Source organism: Anolis carolinensis, chromosome 4 (genome assembly GCF_035594765.1).
Source record: "Anolis carolinensis isolate JA03-04 chromosome 4, rAnoCar3.1.pri, whole genome shotgun sequence".
NCBI lineage: Eukaryota > Metazoa > Chordata > Lepidosauria > Squamata > Dactyloidae > Anolis > Anolis carolinensis.
Genome location: NC_085844.1, coordinates 4,459,477 through 4,481,309, shown reverse-complemented (window position 1 = coordinate 4,481,309; position 21,833 = coordinate 4,459,477). Strand labels below are relative to the sequence as shown.

Here is a 21,833-nt window from a genome sequence, read left to right as displayed (position 1 = left end):
TGTGGCCCGCGGGCTGTAGTTTGGGGACCCCTGTGCTAAAAAATTTATGCATTTTCCTTAAGAATTCTACCACAAGGGATATTATTGTCCTTCCCTTCTGAACTGCCCTTTGCTCTTTCTGCCCCCTATGAATGTCCAACTCGGTCGTAGGATCTCACAAACAGTCAAGGAGGACAAGGCAGCTGGCTGCCTTGGCGGATGCCGAAGGACAGGGCTTTGTGACCGACCTCCTCCCAGGAACACCTTTAGAGGTGGCTGCGCTTTGCTGTTGAACACGTCAGCATCCCAGCGTCAGCATTTTAAAAAGCAGCGCCTGGGGGAGGCCGCTGTCCCCAATGTCCTTGGGGGCCTATTGATCGGGGCATCGCCATAATGCTGGAGGCTCCTTCTTCCCTCGGACAGGCACTCCGTGGATTCCCTTGTTAACTGCCCTGCCTCAAGTGTGGCCTCTTTTCCCCATGCTGCCTGCAACAATGACAGAATGAATTAACAACAAAACAAAAATGATGTCAATTTCCCACATTTTTATGATATTCATTTTAATTTGGAAGCTGCCTTGAATTTCAGGGGAAAGGTGAAACCATTGTCTTGTCATCATTATCCACCTGTCCCCAAGATTGGGACTTGACACAGTTTATAAACTAAAATAATCACAATATAGCTAGAAATGCACGAAAAGTCAACATTGAAAAATAATTTGGATTTTAAATCTCATTGTGTCGAAGGCTTTCATGGCCGGGATCACAGGGTTGTTGTATGATTTCCGGGCTGTATGGCCATGTTCCAGAAGCATTCTCTCCTGACGTTTCACCCACATCTATGGCAGGCATTCTCACAAGCTCTATGCTGCATCCATAGGAGTATAGTACCGGGACTGAAGGAAGCTTTAGTCCGAGTCTATTCTGCTTTGGTCAGACCTCACCAGGAATATTGTGTCCAGTTCTGGGCACAACAATTCGAGAAGGATATGACATGATGGTGGTTTAATAGTATCAAAGGCTTTTGTGGCTGGTATCACTAGATTGCTGTGAATTTTCTGGGCTGTCTGGCCATGTTCCAGAAGCATTCTCTCCTGATGTTTCACCCACATCTATGGCAGGCATCCTCACAACCTGCCATAGAATGCCTGCCATAGATGTGGGTGAAACATCAGGAGATAATGCTTCTGGAACATGGCCATACAGCCCAGAAAACATACAGAAACGTACACTTTAAAAAACAAGTAAATTTTAAACAACACATCAGCTTTTGTTATCCCAGCACATGATGGTCTACAACCCCCATCGTCTTCTGTTGTTCATTGATGGGGGTTGTAGTCCATTTTCTTTGGCCAAGGGCAGGTTTGAGAAGGCCAGCCTGAAACAGGCCATCGAGCCAGAAGCTCAAGGGCTCAGAAAGTGACCCACATCATCGCATGCAGCAGATCTATTTATATGGTCCCCAGAATAGAAGAGGTAGGGCGGTGGGCTAATTCTGTCCGTGACACTCTCCTGGCAGGAGCATCTCCATCATCTCCCACCCCCCTGGACCCTGCCCAATCCTTCTCTCCAGACCTGGTCGGATCTGGTTCAGACTTCCAGATCAGGGACAGTCCAAATGCATAGCGGTCCAACTGAACCATTTGGGATGGCAGCATTTTTGGAGGGAGCCACGGGGGAGGCAAATGTGCCCTGCAAACCGTTACTCTCTTACTTACTTCCCCAAGATCACAATGCGATATTTCATATGAGGGTTGAATGAAAAGTAATGCCTCCGCCTTCGTTACTTGGGTTTGGATGGGAATATTTTAATAAATCAAACACAGAAATCATCCTTAGAATGTGCTCTTTAACTACCACTATTTACATCTCCACATAATCACCAGACAATTGGATACATTTCTGCCAATGATGGACAAGTTTTCTGAAGCCGTCACAGAAGAAGTCGGCACTCTGTTTCCACAACCGGCGTCTCACAGGACCCATCGTTCAAAGATCTTCCAGTAGCCAAGCAAAGCAATCATGTGACCCACACGTTTTTGTGAAATGCCGATAATGCTTGAAATTTCTCTCTGAGCGATACGACAATCATCCTGAATCAATCTGTCCACCTTTTGCTTGTGAAACTCGGTGGTTGCTGTCACAGGACGTCCAACTCTTTGTCACGCAAGTCAGATGTTCCCACCTCAACATCTTTAAACTTACTCGCTCAACAATGCACAGGATTCCCATCAACACAATCACCATAGACAGCTTGCATTCTCTGAGGAATCTCCTTTGGGGTGACACCTTCTGCTGTCAAGAATTAAATGACTGCACGTTACTTAAGTCGCATTGACTGACCGTCTGCGCAGGGTTCCATACTTCGCACTTTAACAACACAATCGTTCAATGCTAAGGCTTCCCGCCAAATGGAACTATAGAGGAGAGTCTACTGAACAAGCCAGGACCTGCCACAGACCAGGACTGCCATTTGTTGAGGAGTTACGAAGGTGGAGGCATTACTTTTCATTCAACCCTCGTAGAATCACTAGCTTAGGTACCCGACGATGCCCAGATAAGGTAATCTGTCATGCAATTTAATCAAAACGATAATTGTTTGTTTTTGGATTTTATGAATGGTCCCATTAGAAAAGGCATAAAGGTGTGGGTAAACTACAACTCCTGTCATCTAAGTACAACTCCCCCAAACTGCACCAGTAACGATGGGTATGTGTGCCAAGTTTAATCCAGTTGGGTTCACAGTTCTCTCTGGATATGGGTGACCTACAACTCCAATAATCCTCCCTTACATCCCACCAGTATGTAATTGGTCATGCTGGATATGTGTTCCAAGTTTGATCCAGATCCATCATTGGTCGGGTTCACAGGGCTTTCATAGAATCATAGAATAGTAGAGTTGGAAGAGACCTCATGGGCCATCTAGTCCAACCCCCTGCCAAGAAGCAGGAAATCGCATTCAAAGCACCCCTGACAGATGGCCATCCAGCCTCTGTTTAAAAGCCTCCAAAGAAGGAGCCTCCACCACAGTCTGGGGGAGAGAGTTCCACTGCCGAACAGCCCTCACAGTGAAGAAGTTCTTCCTGATGTTCAGGTGGAATCTCGTTTCCTGTAGTTTGAAGCCATTGTTCCGTGTCCTAGTCTGCAGGGCAGCAGAAAACAAGCTTGCTCCCTCCTCCCTATGACTTCCCTTCACGTATTTGTACATAACTATCATGTCTCCTTTCAGCCTTCTCTTCTGCAGGCTAAACATGCCCAGTTCTTTAAGCCTCTCCTCATAGGGCTTGTTCTCCAGACCTTTGATCATTTTAGTTGCCCTCCTCTGGACACTTTCCAGCTTGTCAACATCTCCCTTCAACTGTGGTGCCCAGAATTGGACACAGTGTGATTCCAGGTGTGGTCTGACCAAGGCAGAATAGAATAAGGGGGAGCAGGACTTCCCTGGATCTAGATGCTATTCCCCTATTGATGCAGGCCAGAATCCCATTGGCTTTTTTAGCAGCCGCATCACATTGCTGGTTCATGTTTAACTTGTTGTCCACAAGGACTCCAAGATCTTTTTCACATGTACTGCTGTCAAGCCAGGCGTCCCCCATTCTGTATCTTTGATTTCCATTTTTTCTGCCGAAGTGAAGTATCTTGCATTTGTCCCTGTTGAACTTCATTTTGTTAGTTTCGGCCCATCTCTCTAGTCTGTCAAGATCGTTTTGAATTCTGCTCCTGTCTTCTGGAGTGTTAGCTCTCCCTCCCAGTTTTGTGTCGTCTGCAAACTTGATGATCGTGCCTTCTGACCCTTCGTCTAAGTCGTTAATAAAGATGTTGAACAGAACCGGGCCCAGGACGGAGCCCTGCGGCACTCCACTTGTCACTTCTTTCCATGATGAAGACGACGCATTGGTGAGCACCCTTTGGGTTCGTTCGCTTAGCCAATTACAGATCCACCTAACCGTAGTTTTGTCTAGCCCACATTTTACTAGTTTGTTTGCCAGGAGGTCGTGGGGGACTTTGTCAAAGGCCTTACTGAAATCCAGGTACGCTACATCTACGGCATTCCCTGTATCGACCCAACTCGTAACTCTGTCGAAAAAAGAGATCAGATTAGTCTGGCATGACTTGTTTTTGGTAAATCCGTGTTGACTATTAGCAATGACTGCATCTGTTTCTAAGTGTTTGCAGACCACGTCCTTAATGATCTTTTCCAGAATCTTGCCTGGTATCGACGTGAGGCTGACCGGACGGTAATTGTTTGGGTTGTTCTTTTTTCCCTTCTTGAAGATAGGGACCACATTCGCCCTCCTCCAATCTGACATTCGCCCTCCTCCAATCTCTTGAAGGCACACAACACATTGGGTTGCCGTGAGTTTTCCGGGCTGTATGGCCATGTTCCATAAGCATTTTCTCATGATGTTTCACCTGCATCTATGGCAGGCATCCTCAGAGGTTGTGATGTATGAAAATGCTTAAGGATCATGGCCATACAGACTGGAAAATTCACAGCAACCCAGTGATTTGGGCCATGAAAGCCTTTAACAACAGACCCAACACATTCACAGAATTTTTCAAGGCAATGCTCTCACTTTGAGATTCTTTCCTGAGGACTGGAAGAAAATGACCAGACTTTTGAGACCTGGAAACCTTTCAAGCAAGGCTTGCAGAGAGAGAATCAGACACTGTGTGAATGATGGTTGGAAAGTCTGGAGGAAGAGGAGCTCCAGATGGGCTGCTGCATCCTCACTCTTTCTCTATATCGGTCCCTCGCGATTCCTCCTCGCATCTCCCGGTTCTTCCTTCTATGGTAGCCGCTGGTGGCACGGATACCCTTTGCGGACCCCTCCCGAGCTATCCCGGGTGACAGAATAAACTTGGAATGCCACCCGGCTCACATCCCTTGTGCCAATGAGGTGTAAAATACTTCCTCGCTGCTCGCTCGTTTTAGGTTGAGCATGCAACAGGTGCTCTGTGTGTGCGCACACTTGCGTTTGTGTGTTGCAGAGGATGGATGTCCGAAGCCTCTAATCCTTGTCTGCGTAGGGGAAAGGACCGGAGAAGATCCTTTTAAATAGCAGCACAAACTCCCTCCGTCTTTATTAGCAGTGCCGACAGGGATGTCAGAGATGATAAAACGTCACATTAGCTGGATGTGCTTAGAGGCGCAGGAGTCGGTGGGCTGGGAAGGAAGGAAGGAACTCCTGAGCTAGACCCCAAACTGAGCTGCCAAGGGGGAACAAAGAAGAGAATCCTAGAGTTGGACGAGATCCCAAAGGCCATCCAGTCCAACCTCCTTCTGCCAGGCAGGAAGAGACAATCCAAGCACTCCTGACAGATGGCCTCAGAGAAGGAGGCTCCACTGGATTCTCAAGAAGCCACATATTCCACTATCAGGCCCTCTTTCCACCAGGAAGTGCTTCCTAATTTTTAGGTGGAATATCTTTTCCATAAAGTTGTCATCCATTCCTCTATTGTTTCTTAGTACAGTAGAGTCTCACTTATCCAACACTCGCTTATCCAGCGTTCTGGATTATCCAACACAGCTTTGTAGTCAATGTTTTCAATACATCGTGATATTTTGGTGCTAAATTCATAAATACAGTAATTACTACATAGCATTACTGTGTATTGAACCGCTTTTTCTGTCAAATTTGTTGTATAACATGATGTTTTGGTGCTTAATTTGTAAAATCATAACCTAATTTGATGTTTAATAGGCTCTTCCTTAATCTCTCCTTATTATCCAACATATTCGCTTATCCAATGTTCTGACGGCTTGTTTACGTTGGATAAGCGAGAGTCTACTGTACCTGGAACCGCAGAAAACAAGCTGAGATGGGATATCCCTTCAACTATTTCAACATGGTTATTATTATTGTTGTTGTTTATTTGCTTTTACCCCATAGTTCTCTCATTTCCTCTTAACTTTCTCTTCTCTAAGCGAAACATCTCCATTTCCTTCAACCACTTCTCAGCGGGATTCATGGCTTCCAGACCTTGGACCGCTTTGGTGGCCCTTCTCTGGACACTTTCCATCTTGTCCATCTCCTTCTTGTTTTGCTTTGCCCAGAACTGGACCCAGGGTCATGATTCTAGATGAGATCTGAACAGAGCAGAAGGGAGTGAGACTGCAATTTCCCTCCATGTTGACACCATGTTCAACTTGTGGTCCCCTAAGATTCTAAATCTCTTTCACGTGGACTGTCTTCTAGTGTATATATATAAAGGATTTAGAAATCTTAGTAGCTCTGAGAAAAAGCTATTAGGGTTTATCTTGTTGCAGTTCCTTATAGGATTGCCAGACTAAAAATTTGAGAGGTCACCCATGTCTCACAGAAGAGGAAATTTCAGTAGGTCTTGATTGACCCACAACCAGGTACTAAGTCACACCCGCTGAAATTACCTTTACTCCATAGACAATGATAGAGGAGGACTTTCCCGTTTACATCTTGACAACTCTAATTCCTATTATCCTGTCACAGGACACGCTGAAGGCCACACGTTAGTAAAGGTTTTCCCCAGACATTAAGTCTAGTCAAGTCCGACTCTTGGGGTTGGTGCTCATCTCCATGTCTAAGCTGAAGAGCCGGCGTTGTCCATAGACATCTCCAAGGTCATGTGGTCGGCATAACTGCATGGAGCGCCGAGCAGTATCTATCGATCTACTCACATTTGCATGTTTTTGAACTGCTAGGTTGGCAGAAGCTGGGGCTAACAGCAGGAGCTCACTCCACTCCTTGGATTTGAACTGCCGACCTTTCGGTCAGCAAGTTCAGCAGCTCAGCGGTTTAACCCACCGGCGGCTCATGTTGCTGATCCTTTTAAAAAAGTGCAAAACTTTGGGAGTCACTTTTGTAGTCCTTTATAAATATCACAATATACAATGGGAATTCCAGTTCAGTAGCAACAGTCTTTTGTAATACAGTTGATCATCTACATCCATGGATTCTGCATCCGTGTTGTCCACCATCCACATGTCATCCCTCAAAAATCCCCAAAGCAATCCTTAATTTTGCCATTTTATGTGAGGGATGGTGTTGCATATAATGGGACTTGAACATTCATGGATGTTGGTGGTCTCCACAGGGGATCCTGTAACCAAACTCCAGTGGATACCAAGGACCACGGGAGTCTTTAGCCTTCCTCTTTTGTTGGTACCGATACAAAGGACCTGTGCAGAAGTGGAAAAACTGCAAATTAAAAAAATTAGAGTTTTCTAGGAATCTCTCAATCTTCCAGGGCAACGATATGATCAGTGTCCACCTTGAAAGGATGCAATCTCTTCCTTTCTCAGTCACAATTTCTGGTGGGACCTCTACCGACCCCTCCCTAGGGTTGAGAGACCCTCCTATAAACCTTGTTCTTTATACTTAGGTTCTACATAAAGGAGAAAGGAGAAGAAGAAGATGTCGATGATGATGAAGAAATAGCCGGACCCTCCCGATCAGCTCAGGAGGCCTGGCAGCCCCGATGCCTCTCGCACACCAGCAAACTGGCCAAACTGCCATCCTTCATCTCCCTCCGGTCTCCCCCGACTTCTCCAGAGGAAGAGGAGGACCAGAAGCCAGAGAAGGACAAGCACGCGGAGGAAACAGGTATCCATGGGGCTGGCTTCCTTTGGGGAAAGAAGGACATCTTTCTCCCCTTTGGTGGCTCCCCTTTCCCAGGAAGACACAGAGAAAGAGGGTGAAGCATTTCGATATTTCAAATATTTTTGATCTGTATCACTGGATCCCACTGGATCCTTGGGCAGAAGGTGGAATGAAAGTTATGCCCGGGAAGTAATTAGTTGAAAGTCTGAGAGTAAAAGGAATGTGTGGGGAGAATACAGCCAGTGGGTTTAACTTTTACCGATTTGTTAAACACTGTGGGTTTAACTTTTACCGATTTGAATTATAATACAGGATCTCTGGGTCCTCCAGCACAATTCTATGGTCAGAATTCAGCAGAAAGGAGGACCCAGATAAGTGGTTCGTAACCTGTGGGTCCCCAGGTGTTTTGGTCTCAATCAAAGTGAGAAGAATTCACTTGGACTTTTCCAGCAAATCCATGGGGGGAAAAGCTTTGATACCAATGCTTCTGCATACTGATTCTCAACCTGTGGGTCCCCAGGTGTTTTGCCCTACAACTCCCAAAAATCCCAGCTAGTTTACCAGCTGTTAGGATTTCTGTGAGTTGAAGGCCAAGACATCTGGGAGCCCACAGATTGAGAACCACTGGCCTAGAGGTTCCTAGATGTTCTCTTATGTTTAAAATAGAGTGTTTATTTGCATTTTCCCCACTTTTTCAAAGGGTCCTGTCCTCCTAACCCCAGCAAATGTAGAGGACTGACTGTCATGTGTACTAGAGTATTCTTCTAATACTGGGATAAAATAGGAGGGGAAGATGATTCCCAGCAACATAGGTGTGCATGGGAGAAGGGAATGGTAGCTACATAACAGAAGGATAATTGTTCCTTTTTAGGGTGCATTTCAGTGGTGTGGAATCCCAGGATTTGTAGTTTTGCAAGGTCTTTAGCCTTCTCTGCCAAAGAGTGCTGGTGCCTCACTAAACTACAGCTCCCGGTGTTCCAAAGCATTGAGTCACTCCATTTAAAGTGGTGTCAAACTGCATTCATTCCACAGCATACATACACCCATAGATGGTTTGATGCTTCACCCAAATCCAAGTCTCATTCCAAAGTCTGTTGGTGAAAGATGTACAGATAGGTTTAGATTCTTAAAGTTTCATTTTTCTTGTTTTTCAGTTGTTTTGTGTCAACACAGAACATCACTTTTTGGAAAATACTAAGGTTTAAAATGCAGAACTCCCTGTTGACCTGGGTAAAAAGTGTTCGGAGTTTTAAATTGACTGCAGTTCAATGCTATTGTGGCTTGACTTGAATAGAGCTATTGAACCAGTGGGATTTACCCATGCATAATCTTTGGGTTCATGGTCTCCTCCATCTGAGACGAATCGATGTGATTCCACCTCTGTTTTTGGGATGCTTCTTAGTTTTGCAATAAAACAATTGGAAAGAGAGAATTGTAGATTTGCAAGTAACACACAGGTGATTCAGTTACTTCCCACAACAGTGCAGGATTCCATAACTTCAAGAGAAAATTTCTCTTGAAGGAGAATTGGTCACTTTTGAAGGAAGTGCTTTTCACTATCACAAAACTCTTACATGGGATGGCAACCCCTTCCAGCGCTGTAGTTTGGGCCTGTCAAATTGGGTTCAACTTTGAGAAATCCTATAAATTAGAGTTGTCCAAAGAACCCTGTTACTAGCCGCCCTGTTCAGGTCTTACAAATTCAGAACCACAGTTTTCTTGATGGAGTCCATTCATCTGTAAAGTAACTTTTCTTGTTTCCTGATGCTTTCCACTTTGTTGTTTTTGTTTGCTTTCGAGTCATTTCCAACTTGTGGCAACCCTAAGGAGGAGCCTTTTCTGGGGTTTTCTGGGGTTGAGAGCATGTGACTTGCCTGGAGTCACCCTGTAAGTTTCCATGGCTGAGCAGAGATTCAAACTGTTGTCTCCACAGTTGTCTTTACTAAACTTTACTGAGCAGATTGATTTACTAAACTTATTCCATCATAAGAATTTTGAGAATGACTGGGATCCTGTTGGTGTTGTTGCTGTGTGCCTTCAAGACATTTCTGGCTTCTGGTGGCCCTGTGGCTGACCTGGCATGGGATTTTCGTGGGTTGAGAGAGTGTGATTCATCCAAGATCACCCACTAAGCGGGGAATCGAATCTTGGTATCCAGACTCATTGTCTAACAGCCAAAACACCTCTATGTACTGGCTCACTTTAGTCGTCGTCACTGTCTTTTCCAGGAAGATGTATTGTGTGAAGTTATGTCCGAAATATAATAGCCTCAGTTTAGTCATTTAGATTTCTAGGGAGAAATTTAAATGATCTTTTAATTAGCCATTTTGGTAGTCTATGGTATCTAAAAGCAAGGGCAGGCTCTTTAGTGGTCAGTGGATCAGGGTGGCCATTTAGGAAGTTTACCTTTGTGTCTTAGTCTCTGGAGCAGCAGAAAAACAAGCATGAACTTCCTCAATGTGACATCCTTTCAAATATGTAAACATCGCTCTCAGACTGCGGGCTTAGACCCCTTCCAATCAGGCTTTCGTTCAAGTCATGGGACAGAGACTGTCTTGGTAGCTATTATTGACGAAATTCGTCGTCAGTTAGACCGGGGCGGATCAGCGCTATTGGTACTCTTGGACCTTACAGCTGCATTCGACACCGTGGACCATGACTTGCTGATCCATCGATTGGCTATGTCTGGTGTACGAGGTTTAGTTCTTCAATGGTTCAATTCGTTTCTCCGGGACCGGAGACAGAGGGTGGAGTGGTCAGGCCAAAGCTCTGAGAGCTCCTGCCTTTGCTGTGGAGTTCCCCAGGGTGCTATCCTTTCGCCCCTGTTATTTCACATCTACGTCCGACCACTTGCTGGACTAGTGCGGATGGAGCTTTGGCCTAGAGTGCTACCAGTATGCCGATGATACACAGCTACTCTTGCGTCTCGAACCTGGGACAACCACGATTCCTGAGAACTTTAAGCTGTGTTTGGAAGCAGTGATGAGTTGGCTGCGAGCAAGTAGACTAAAAGTGAATCCCGCGAAAACTGAGATACTCTGGCATGGCCAGCCAACAGAGTTAACCCAGTCACTGCCTGATTTTGATGGGGAAGTTCTGGTTCCGTCTTCTACTGTTAAAAGCCTTGGGGTTGTGTTGGACTCATCGCTGATGATGGAGGCCCAGATCACTGCCATAAGGAAGCAGGCCTTTTTTCATCTTCTCCAGGCAAGGAAATTGGCATCCTACCTCTCGACAGAAGCATTGGCAACAGTAATCCATGCAACAGTCACCACTAGGTTGGATTATTTTAACGCCTTATATGCCGGCCTTCTGAAGACAATAACCCAGAAGATCCGAATGGTCCAAAATGCGGCGGCCAGGCTGCTAGCGGGATCATCTATAAGATCCCATATTACACCGATTCTAAAACAACTGCATTGGCTACCAATAGAACATCGGATCTCTTACAAGATACTGATCCTGACATTTAAAGCTCGAAATGGCCAAGGACCATTATATCTTAGGGACCGCCTCATTCCTTTCTTCCATCAGTGGTCACCTCGATCCTCCCAGGAAAATCTCCTATATGTACCGGGCCCTAGGGAGGTACGCTGGCACCTACAAGGTGTAGAGCCTTTTCGACCAATGCTCCAATTCTCTGGAACTCATTGCCTCCATATATTAGAGCAATGTCGGAGTTGCTACCTTTTGGAAAAGCACTCAAGACTTGGCTGTTCGGTTGTGCATTTAAGTAAATCAGATCTAATTTGCCAAATAGTCACTGTTGAATGTTTTTAGGTTGAATGTTTTTATGTTGAATGTTTTTATGTTGAATGTTTTTATGATGAATGTTTTTTATATTGTGGAATGATATTTTAAATTGTAAGTCGCTCGGAGCACTCTGGTGGAGAGCGACTAATTAAGAAATAAAGTGAAGTGGAGTGAAGTTCCCGTCTCAGCCTTCTCTTCTCCAAGCTACGCATACCTAGCTTCCCAAGCCGCTCCTCAAAGGGATTTATAGTTTTCAAACTTTTGACTTTTTTCGTTGCCCTTCTCTGAACTCTTTCAGTGTGTGGTCTACTAAGATTCCTGGATCCCTTTTGCATGATCGTCCTGTCTCTCCTTCACTTGCCTTTGCTTCCTTTCTCACAGAAGGTTTACCTTCATGCCTTCTTCTTGGGTAAGCACCTGCCTTGGCAATCCTCCGCAGGTGATGGAGGGAGACCTTTCCATATTTCACCTCTGCATTAAGTCTCTTGCGCTGGAGCAAACGCTCCTCTTCCCTTCCGGAGTGTGCACGCGCCCGTGGTCCGACATGGGGCCCTTCCGAGAGAGTGCTAATTTAATTAGAAAGCACCCATTTTAGTTAATTTGTTCGAGAAGATCACTGCGGGCTCCTGGAGAGAACAGATGTTTCTCTCTCCCCCGATGAACGTTCTGGGGTTTGTAAATGGCTCCACTCAGCCTTGTTTAGGAGAGAAAAGAGGATTTTATGGCGGCAAACGACCCTTTCTGTAAACATTTTACAGCTCTCTGCACGTTTGAGTGAGGATAAACCCCTGGCAACTCGGCGGGCTGCAAATTTGCGACCATACGGGCATCATTTTATTGTCATATTTCACGGTCGTAACGTTAATGGAAGATGCTCGCTCCAGTCTTTTTTAACGGCTCCGCTGAGCACGCTCAAAACACTTTCGCTTCGGAGGAATCCGCGGAAGGTACGGCCCCGTCGGTTTGGGTTTAGCGATTCCGTTTCTGCAGAAACAACTTTGAGAGCCTCCCTCTTTCTCCCTTCAGGAGAGACACACCTGCAGCCTCTGCACCCAAGTCTTGAATGGTTTCCTTGCCCGATTGGGAATCCTCTCTCTAGTTTGGTCCTTTGGTGGGCAACAACCGGCCCCTCCAGCTTGGATTGAGTCACCCGCTGATATGGAAAACATCGAGAGCAGCTGGGCTGAGAACCAGGGATGTAAATCTTTGCCTATTTCGTCCTGGCATGGAAGGACGAATCATCTCCAACGTCTTTTCTTTCCAGCTGCGGAAGAAAATGAACACTTCTGCACAGTGTCATTCCTGCAATCTCCAAGTCCTGTAATGAAGTATTAGAAATACATATGGTTTTTCTGCAGGGAAAAAGCCCCACTGTTTTCCTCAGAGCACTTTTTCTTTTCTTTTTGATATTAAACCCACTATTTTCCTGCCCAGGAAAACATGTCTTCCATGAAAAAAAGAGAAAAGAAACCACATACCTTTTCACAGAAAAACCACATATATTACTAGAGGAGACGATGATCTGGTCCATATCAGGATGTGTGGATACATGGGGGAAATGGCACAGAAACTTTGCTGCTGTGTTCTCCATCTCTAGGGGCTGTTTCTGGTGTTAAGAAGTCAATTTCCCCAGCCACAAAAATCACAAAAATACAAATCAGTCTGCTGAAGATGGTCCTGGTGCCAAAGCATGGGAAGAAACTGCCAGTTATGGGATCCAGAAGAGATGGAGAATAACAGGAAAGGGAAAAGTGGGTCACCTAAGCATGAAGGCTAGTTTCATAGAATCATAGAATTGTAGAGTTGGAAGAGACCTCATGGGCCATCCAGTCCAACCCCCTGCAAGAAGCAGGAAAATCTCATTCAAAGCTCCCCCGACAGATGGCCATCCAGCCTCTGCTTAAAAGCCTCCAAAGAAGGAGCCTCCACCACAGTCCAAGGGAGAGAGTTCCACTGCCGAACAGCCCTCACTGTGAGGAAGTTCTTCCTGATGTTCAGGTGGAATCTCTTTCCTTTCCTGTAGTTTGAAGCTATTGTTCCGTGTCCTAGTCTGCAGGGCAGCAGAAAACAATCTTGCTCCCTCCTCCCTATGACTTCCCTTCACGTATTTGTACATGGCTATCATGTCTCCTCTCAGCCACTCCTCATAGGGCTTGTTCTCCAGACCTTTGATCATTTTAGTTGCCCTCCTCTGGACGCTTTCCAGCTTGTCAACATCTCCCTTCAATTGCGGTAACCAGAATGGGACACAGTGTGATTCCAGGTGTGCTCTGACCAAGGCGGAATAGAATAAGGGGGAGCAGGACTTCCCTGGATCTAGACGCTATACCCCTATTGATGCAGGCCAGAATCCCATTGGCTTTTTTCTCTGCCGCATCACATTGTAGGCTCATGTTTAACTTGTTGTCCACAAGGACTCCAAGGTCTTTTTCACATGTACTGCTGTTGAGTCAGGCATCGTCCCCCATTCTGTATCTTTGAATTCCATTTTTTCTGCTGAAGTGAAGTATCTTGCATTTGTCCCTGTTGAACTTCATTTTGTTAGTTTCGGCCCATCTCTCTAGTCTGTCAAGATCGTTTTGAATTCTGCTCCTGTCTTCTGGAGTGTTAGCTATCCCTCCCAGTTTGGTGTCGTCTGCAAACTTGATGATCGTGCCTTCTAACCCTTCGTCTAAGTCGTTAATAAAGATGTTGAACAGAACCGGGCCCAGGACGGAGCCCTGCGGCACTCCACTTGTCACTTCTTTCCATGATGAAGACGACGCATTGGTGAGCACCCTTTGGGTTCGTTCGCTTAGCCAATTACAGATCCACCTAACCGTAGTTTTGTCTAGCCCACATTTGACTAACTTGTTTGCCAGAAGGTCGTGGGGGACCTTGTCGAAGTCCTTACTGAAATCCAGATACGCTACATCCACAGCGTTCCCTGCATCTACCCAGCTTGTAACTTTATCAAAAAAAGAGATCAGATTAGTCTGGCATGACTTGTTTTTGGTAAATCCGTGTTGACTATTAGCAATGACCGCATTTGTTTGCAGACCACTTCCTTAATTTAGGAAATCAGTGGAAAGCGAGTGAACTATGTCCTCGGAACTTGAAAAATTGTCTTTTGAGGTTTACATGTGTGTTTCTTCAAGTCACATGTCAACTTACAGTGACCTCATGAATTTCAGAGGATTTTCTTAAGCAAGGAATGCTCAGAAGTCGATTGCCATTTCAAGAAGTTAAATACAAGCCTTGAAGGAGGAAGAGGAGAGGAAGGGGAGAAGACATAAAGAATGCAGGGCTGGCCTTGTCAACTGTAAAACAATATCCAAAAGTACACTTTGGATAGTTGCAGGCAAGGCATGAGATCTTGCTTGATCTTGCAAGCCAAGCAGGTCTTTGCAAATTAAGAAGTGATGTTTTAGCCTTGAATAAAAGAGTAGCTGCCTTGATACCCTCAAGGCACTAGATCCCATCTGATCTTGGAAGCCTGGCTAGTCCTTGGGTCCTGCCAACAATTAGCAGATTCTATACGCTCGCTTTCAGAGGAAAGTTGGGGTGGGACTGGCAAACCCACCTCTGTGGAAACCCTGTGAAATTCATGATATCACCATAATTCAACTGGCAAATTAAAGGCACCTTAACACACACGATCTGACCTTGATCCCTTTCCTAAAAATACTGCAGACTAGCAGAAAATGGGACTTTTTAGACTGAATCCCCAAGGCAGCTATGATGGGAATGGTCATCCAAAAAAACACTTTCCCATCTGTGAAGGACTGCGAAATTAACACATTGGGTTCTATTTCAGACAAAGGGACTGGCAAAAACCACCTCTGAGGACTCCTTGCCTGAAAAATTCCTATGAAAATCATAGGGTTGCCATAAATGGATAGGAAACCTGATGACACATATACACTATATACATACATGCAAACAAACACATCTGCTACACAACAGAAAGGAGGAAACCATGAAAATGAACAAAATCTGGCTACTAGTATTTAAAAACTCTAAAATCAGAACAGTAAATAAGGAACAGCACTCTGAAAACAGAGGAATTCCAGACATGAATCAATCAGGGGCAGCTAACACCTCAGAACAAAGGATTCCCCCAGGCAGAAAGAAGTCAAGAGATGAAGCTATTCAATGCTAATTAAGGTGATTAATTACAACATTCACACTGGCCTCCAACTGACAAAGACTTCTCCCACTCTGAACCTTTCATAGATATATAATAATCCTTTCTTAGTTTTCCCATATACCTCACAACCTCTGAGAGTGCCTGCCATAGATGTGGGCGAAACATCAGGAGAGAATACTTCTGGAACATGGCTATACAGCCCGGAAAACACACAACACCACCTGTCACACAGTTTAACACTAACGAACAATACAGAAAGTGCTAGGTGAGTGGAAATTATGTTTAAAGATTTCATTAATAGGCTATTCATGTGTGAGTGTATGTTGTTGGACTGCATTTTTCAGTGGCTATAAGCTGTTGAAAAATACAGTCCAACACACACAAACACCGTATTAATGAACCCTGTGCTGGGAGAAAAGTGGGATAGAAATCAGTCGGGCAATTAATTAGGCATCTACCCATCCAGATAACTCAGGAGCTTAGTTTTCTTTTGGCTATGGAATCTTTACACCCAGTGGCTTATATACGTATTCATAAAAGAAAAGTTTCAGGAAAAGTGTATTTTCTAAAACTCTGTCTTCCAATGTATTTTCACCTGCTTGAAAACGTTAGCCATCCAGTCAAAAACTGGTTGTTAAGGGGCTCCTGAATTTCCATTTCTGGCACCCTGGTGAGCTCATCTTCAACAGAATCCCTCCCTATTCTTGTGGGGTGCAAATCCTTTCCCCCAAAGCCTCAGGTGGTTGCTTTCCACCTCGTTCCGTCTCATCTTGTCTGTAGCTAAGCAATGATTCATTTCATTGAGGCAAGACAGGGCCTCGGAGGATTGCGTGGCCTCTTTCTGTGTGCCTGTGTCAGGCTCTATCCTACACAAAAGCACACACACACATTGCTGTCTGTTTCCCTGATATCCCAATATCCCACCGCAGCTCAATCCCCTGGTTGAGCGTCTCATCTGGCGTACCATGTTCCATCAGGCATACCGAACAAATTAATTAAAAAGCATCACAAAACTCTTTCATAATTGAGTTAACAAACCTCTAATATAATTGCTTTCCTAACTCAGACTGCAGGTTGCGCCAGATTATGTCCAGAACAGCAAATATCCCTGATTCACTTCCACTTTGTCCCACAAGAAATTCTGCTTCCAGAAAACACAAATTCTAGTTTACAGTCAGTTTCAGTGTGATGCTTTTGTCAGGTTGATGAAAGATGCCTAACATATCATATTGGCTCATAGCATGTATATGTTTTCACTGTATATTTTGCTATAGATGTCTCCTACAAGTGTTCTGTACTCTTCCTATAAAGTACTAGCTGTGCCCGGCCACGCGTTGCTGTGGCGTTGTCTGGTGGTGTCTGTATTTTATAGGCAGTGTGGAAGAGGCCTAAGTGAGGCCTAACTGTGCCTGTCCCCTGGTCTGTGTGGGTTGCTAGGAGACAAAGTGGGCAGAGCTTAGCCTTCTAACTGGCAGCAATTAGATAAAAACAATTATTCCTCTCCCTCTAATTAGGACTTAATTTTTCTTTTCTTTTTGTTGTATCAACCTAGAGGCGTGGATGAGGGGTTGTGCTGTCAATTTTCGAGGTTGTGGGGTTTTTAGTTTTGTTGTTTTGCCGGTCGCCAGGATTCCATCTCACACACACACACACACACACACACACACACACACATATATATTGTTAAGCAAGACACAAACCTGTAACTCAGTACAACTCCCATATCAGTGGGATTGATATATGCAGTTTTACTTATTCAGGCAGTCCCCAAGTGACAAACAAGATAGATTCCGTAGATTTGTTCTTAAGTTGAATTTGTATGTAAGTCAGAACAGGAACTTTTAAAGATGCGTTTGGGAGATGGGTTTGCTGCGATTCCTGGAAATCATTCAGGGCAATCTGCATGGCTATCTTGCTTGTCCTGAGGACTTTTCCAGTCTGCCTAATGGGATTCTTTCCATTCTCTGGTTTAATTGGAACCCCAAACTTTCTATTTTGCTATGTAAGAGCTGGCTTCTGTTTGCCTTCCTAGATTCTTCCAAGCATAAAGTGTGCTTCAAAAGCCAACCACGAACCCTTCAAATGTTGCGGTTTTCAACTCCTCGAAGATCCAACTATCAGAGATTCTGGGGGCTGAAGTCCCAAATACATTTGACAACCATGAATGTGTCCATTCCCTTCTGCAGCTGCCAGTATTTGTGTTTTTGACCACACCTTGGGCAGAGAATTCCCAAAGTTTAGACCAAAGGAGTGCACCAACTACTTTGTCTTCTCCTGTTCCAAACCTATGTTCCTTCAGCAATTTTGGACAAACCCAGATTCTAATATTAGGACACTAGCTGTGCCCGGCCACACCTTGCTGTGGCGAAGTCTGGTGGTATGGGAAATAAAGTATTGAGGAATTGGTGGTAGTTAAGGTAAAGGGTAAAGGTTTTCCCTGACATTAAGTCCAGTCGTGTCTGACTGGGAGTTGGTGCTCATCTTGAGTCTACACTGCCATATAATCCAGTTGAAATCAGATAATCTGTATTTTATAGGCAGTGTGGAAGAGGCCTGATTGAAGTGGCCCTGGGCTGAGTGGGTTGCTAGGAGACCAAGTGGGTGGAGCTTAGCCTTCTAACTGACAGCAGACCAAGTGGGTGGAGCTTAGCCTTCTAACTGGCAGCAATTGGATAAAACCAATTATTCCTCTCCCTCTAATTAGGACTTTATTTTTCTTTTCTTTTTGTTGTATGAACGTAGGGGCATGCATGAGGGGTTGTGCTGCCAAGTTTAGTGTTTCTGGGATGTGTAGTTTTATTGTTTTGTCCTAGGCCAAAATTTCATTACCCTTTTATATATATAGATGGGAGTCTTTATCCTCACTTCTTCTTCTTCCATCCTTTCATGTGCCCTTTGATTGCATCCTTTCCCAAAACTAGATGCTTTCCTTGATCATCATCTCTTTGGGCTTTTCTCTGCCTTGAAACCGGCTTTTGGAGAGGAATTGTTCCATCCTCAGTCCAGGAGCCGAAGGCTAAAGCATCTCCCGAGTGAATTGCTTTCTTCCTCTCCCTGAGGACAGGAGGTCTTTGAGGATGTGCTTTCTGATCTCTTCATTTGTTTGCCTCTAATTATGTCTCCAACCTCCACCCCAATTTGCTTTCCCGTTATTGATTTGTCGGCAACTTTTTCATATCTGCCAAGGCTGTCTTGTTTGGCAGGGCCACCCTGTGAGTCTCACTTTTTTTTTTTTTGCAGATGAATCACGGCTCGGCCTTTGAAAGCTCTTTCCTTTTGTAATGCAAAGCCTTTACATGCTTCAACACAGGGAAAGGGACTCTCACCGGAGGCGTCTGCAAACCTTTCTCCTTCCAATTGTTGGACAGCTCAGCTCAGGCCTTGCTCATCCGCCCACACCCGCTTACTTACATGGCACCACAGTCCTGGGATTTCCGCTGTATCAGGTCTTCTTGGAGTAAGTTTGTCAGCCACCTCTTGCATCTTGTCCCAGCAAAGCCCTGGAACATGTTTCCCCATGGAGGAGCTTATCGTCCCAAAAGAGATAGGCCCAGCAAGATGGTTTGGAGTTTCAAACAAAAGTTGAAAGTCCGTTCCTGTGTTGATCCCTCACCAAACAACAACACCCAAGATTCAATTGTATTTTTACAAGATTATTAGCTTTCTCTGCCAAAGAGTGCTGCTGCCCCACCAAACTAGAGCTCCCAAGATATGATAGCAGTTAAAGTGGAATCAAACTGCATTAATTTTACAGTGTAAATGCACCCTCAGTCTCCACAGTGTGAACGTCTTGTTGTCTTTTTTGTTTCACTTACTCTTGTGAAAAGTTGGAGCAGGGTGGTCTTATTCTCATTCCTGCTACTGTAAACGAGAACCTCTGCCTCCACTACTACTTAGGTATCCGTGTGGGGACCTTCTAGATGCCCTCAAGATTCTTGTGCGAGGCTAATCCCACCACTGAACTCCACCACTCTTGGATAGCTGATGCCGTCCTGGTTTCTTGGTCACCTTGTTGGCACTTTGCGCAGCCCTGGCAGCTCCCGCTGCCATCTTTCCCACATTGGTTTTCCCTGCCTGCAGCCTTAATGGATCACTCCCGCCGACTTCATGTGTGGCTGCCTTTTGTCTGCTCACTGGGAGCTCCTCTGCCAGGTTTTATGGTCAGCGATGCACAAAACAGAGCCATTGTGTTTGTAAATGCGTTGACAAGTGGAAGGCAGAGACCGAGAACCATACTGCCAGCATCACAGGGGATTTGTGCTCGCCCTTGCGTACACACAAAACACCCACAACCCCTCCACTCCCTTGAATTGCCAACAGAACTGTTTCTGGGAGTCTTATCATTCCACCGGATTGATGGATTTCAGCGATGTCTGTCACTGCTGTTGATGCAACAGTCACCTCCTGAACAATGGGCCTTTATCCAAAGCTGGAGTTACAATCCTGAATTCATAGAGTTGGAAGAGACTCCAAGGGGCATCCAGTCCACTTCTGTCATTCAAGAATAAACAATCAAAACATTCCTGATAGATAGATAGCCAGCCAGCTTCTGCTTAAAAACCTCCAAAGAAGGAGACTCCAACAAATTCCAAGACAGTACGAGGGTTGAATGAAAAGTAATGCCTCCACCTTCGTAACTCCTCAACAGATGGCCGTACTGGTAGGCAGCAGGTCCTGGCTTGTTCAGGAGACTCTCCTCTACAGTTCCATTTGGCAGGAAGCCTTGGCATTGAACAGTTGTGTTGTTAAAGTGCTAACTATGGAACCCTGCGCAGACAGTCGGTCAATGTGACTTAAGCAACGTGCAGTCATTGAATTCTTGACAGCAGAAGAAGGCACCCCAAAGGAGATTCATCAGAGGATGCAAGCTGTTTATGGTGACTGTGTTGATGTGAGTCCTGTGCGTCGTTGGGCAAGTAAGATGTTGAGGTGGGAACATCTGACTTGCGTGACAAACAAAGAGTTGGACATTCTGTGACAGCAACCATCGAGATTCACAAGCAAAAGGTTGACAGACTGGTTCAGGATGATCGTCATATCCCTCAGAGAGAAATTTCAAGCATAATCGGCATTTCACAAGAACGTGTGGGTCACATTATTGCTTTGTTTGGCTATCGGAAGACTTGTGCACGATGGGTCCTGTGTGACACCGGTTGCGGAAACAGAGTGTCAATTTCTTCTGTGACGGCTTCAGAAAACTTGTTCATCGTTGGCAGAAATGTATCCAATTGTCTGGTGATTATGTGGAAAAGTGAATAGTGGTCATTAAAGAGCACATTCTAAGGATTATTTCTGCGTTTGATTTATTAAAATATTCCCATCCAAACCCAAGTAACGAAGGTGGAGACATTATTTTTCATTCAACCCTCGTATATTCCACTGTCTAACAACACTTACTATTGGGAAGGTCTTTCTAATGTTTAGATGGAATCTCTTTTGTTGCAGTTTGAATCCAAAGAGTGTCCAGAGGATGGATCAGGGTCAAATCTAGTCTTCTGTGCTGATGATGTTAAAAATATCAACATTTGGTAAATGACTGTATACACATCATAGACCAGCTCACCATTGAAAGCCCATCCCAGACATTTTCTAATAGCCTGAGGGCATAAACATGTTTTAATTTGGCAGTGGGAGTAAAGTCTGGGAACAAGCCACCAAGAAGGCCTTGTCTCATAGCGTTCATGGAAAAAAGGAGCGCAGCATGGAATCATGGAATTATAGACTAATAGAGCTGGAAGAGATACAAGGATTCTACGATTCATGTCAAAATATGCAATGCCGGGAGGCAGCATAGAATGAACTATACATATAGAACCATAGAATTGGTTCATCAAATCCAAACCCCTTCTGCCATGCAGGAAGACACAACCAAAGCAATCCCAACAGATGGCCATCCAGCCTCTGTTTCGAAACTTCAAGGGAAAGAGACTCCATCACATTCAGAGTTAGCCTATTCCATTGTCGAATGGCAAGAAACTCTTCTTAATCTCTAGATAGAATCTCTTTTCCTACCGTTGGAATCCATTGCTCCGTGTCCTGCTGTCTAGAGCAGCAGGAATCAAATTTGCCCCCTCCTCAATGTGACATCCATCCATATATTTAAACATGACTCTCATAGGTGTTGTTGAAGGCTTTCATGGCCGGGATCACAGGGTTGTTATGTGTTTTCCATGCTGTATGGCCGTGTTCCAGAAGTATTCTCTCCTGACATTTCGCCCACATCTATGGCAGGCATCCTCAGAGGAGATAATATTTATTTATTTATTTACAGCATTTATATTCCGCCCTTCTTTCTCACCCCAAAGGGGACTCAGGGCGGATCACATTACACATATAGGCAAACATTCAATGCCTTTTAACATAGAACAAAGACAAGACAAACATAGGCTCCGA

General features: G+C 44.9%; 1 protein-coding gene across 1 annotated transcript in view; it reads left to right on the top strand.

The window, feature by feature from the left end:
- The window catches only part of zc3h3 (zinc finger CCCH-type containing 3), a 310,944-nt gene that overhangs the window by 270,985 nt on the left and 18,126 nt on the right, over nucleotides 1-21,833 (top strand). Inside the window, exon 11 of the mRNA XM_062979914.1 lies at nucleotides 7,341-7,561. Coding sequence (XP_062835984.1) covers nucleotides 7,341-7,561 — 221 coding nt within the window. The remainder of the gene's footprint in view (nucleotides 1-7,340; nucleotides 7,562-21,833) is intronic.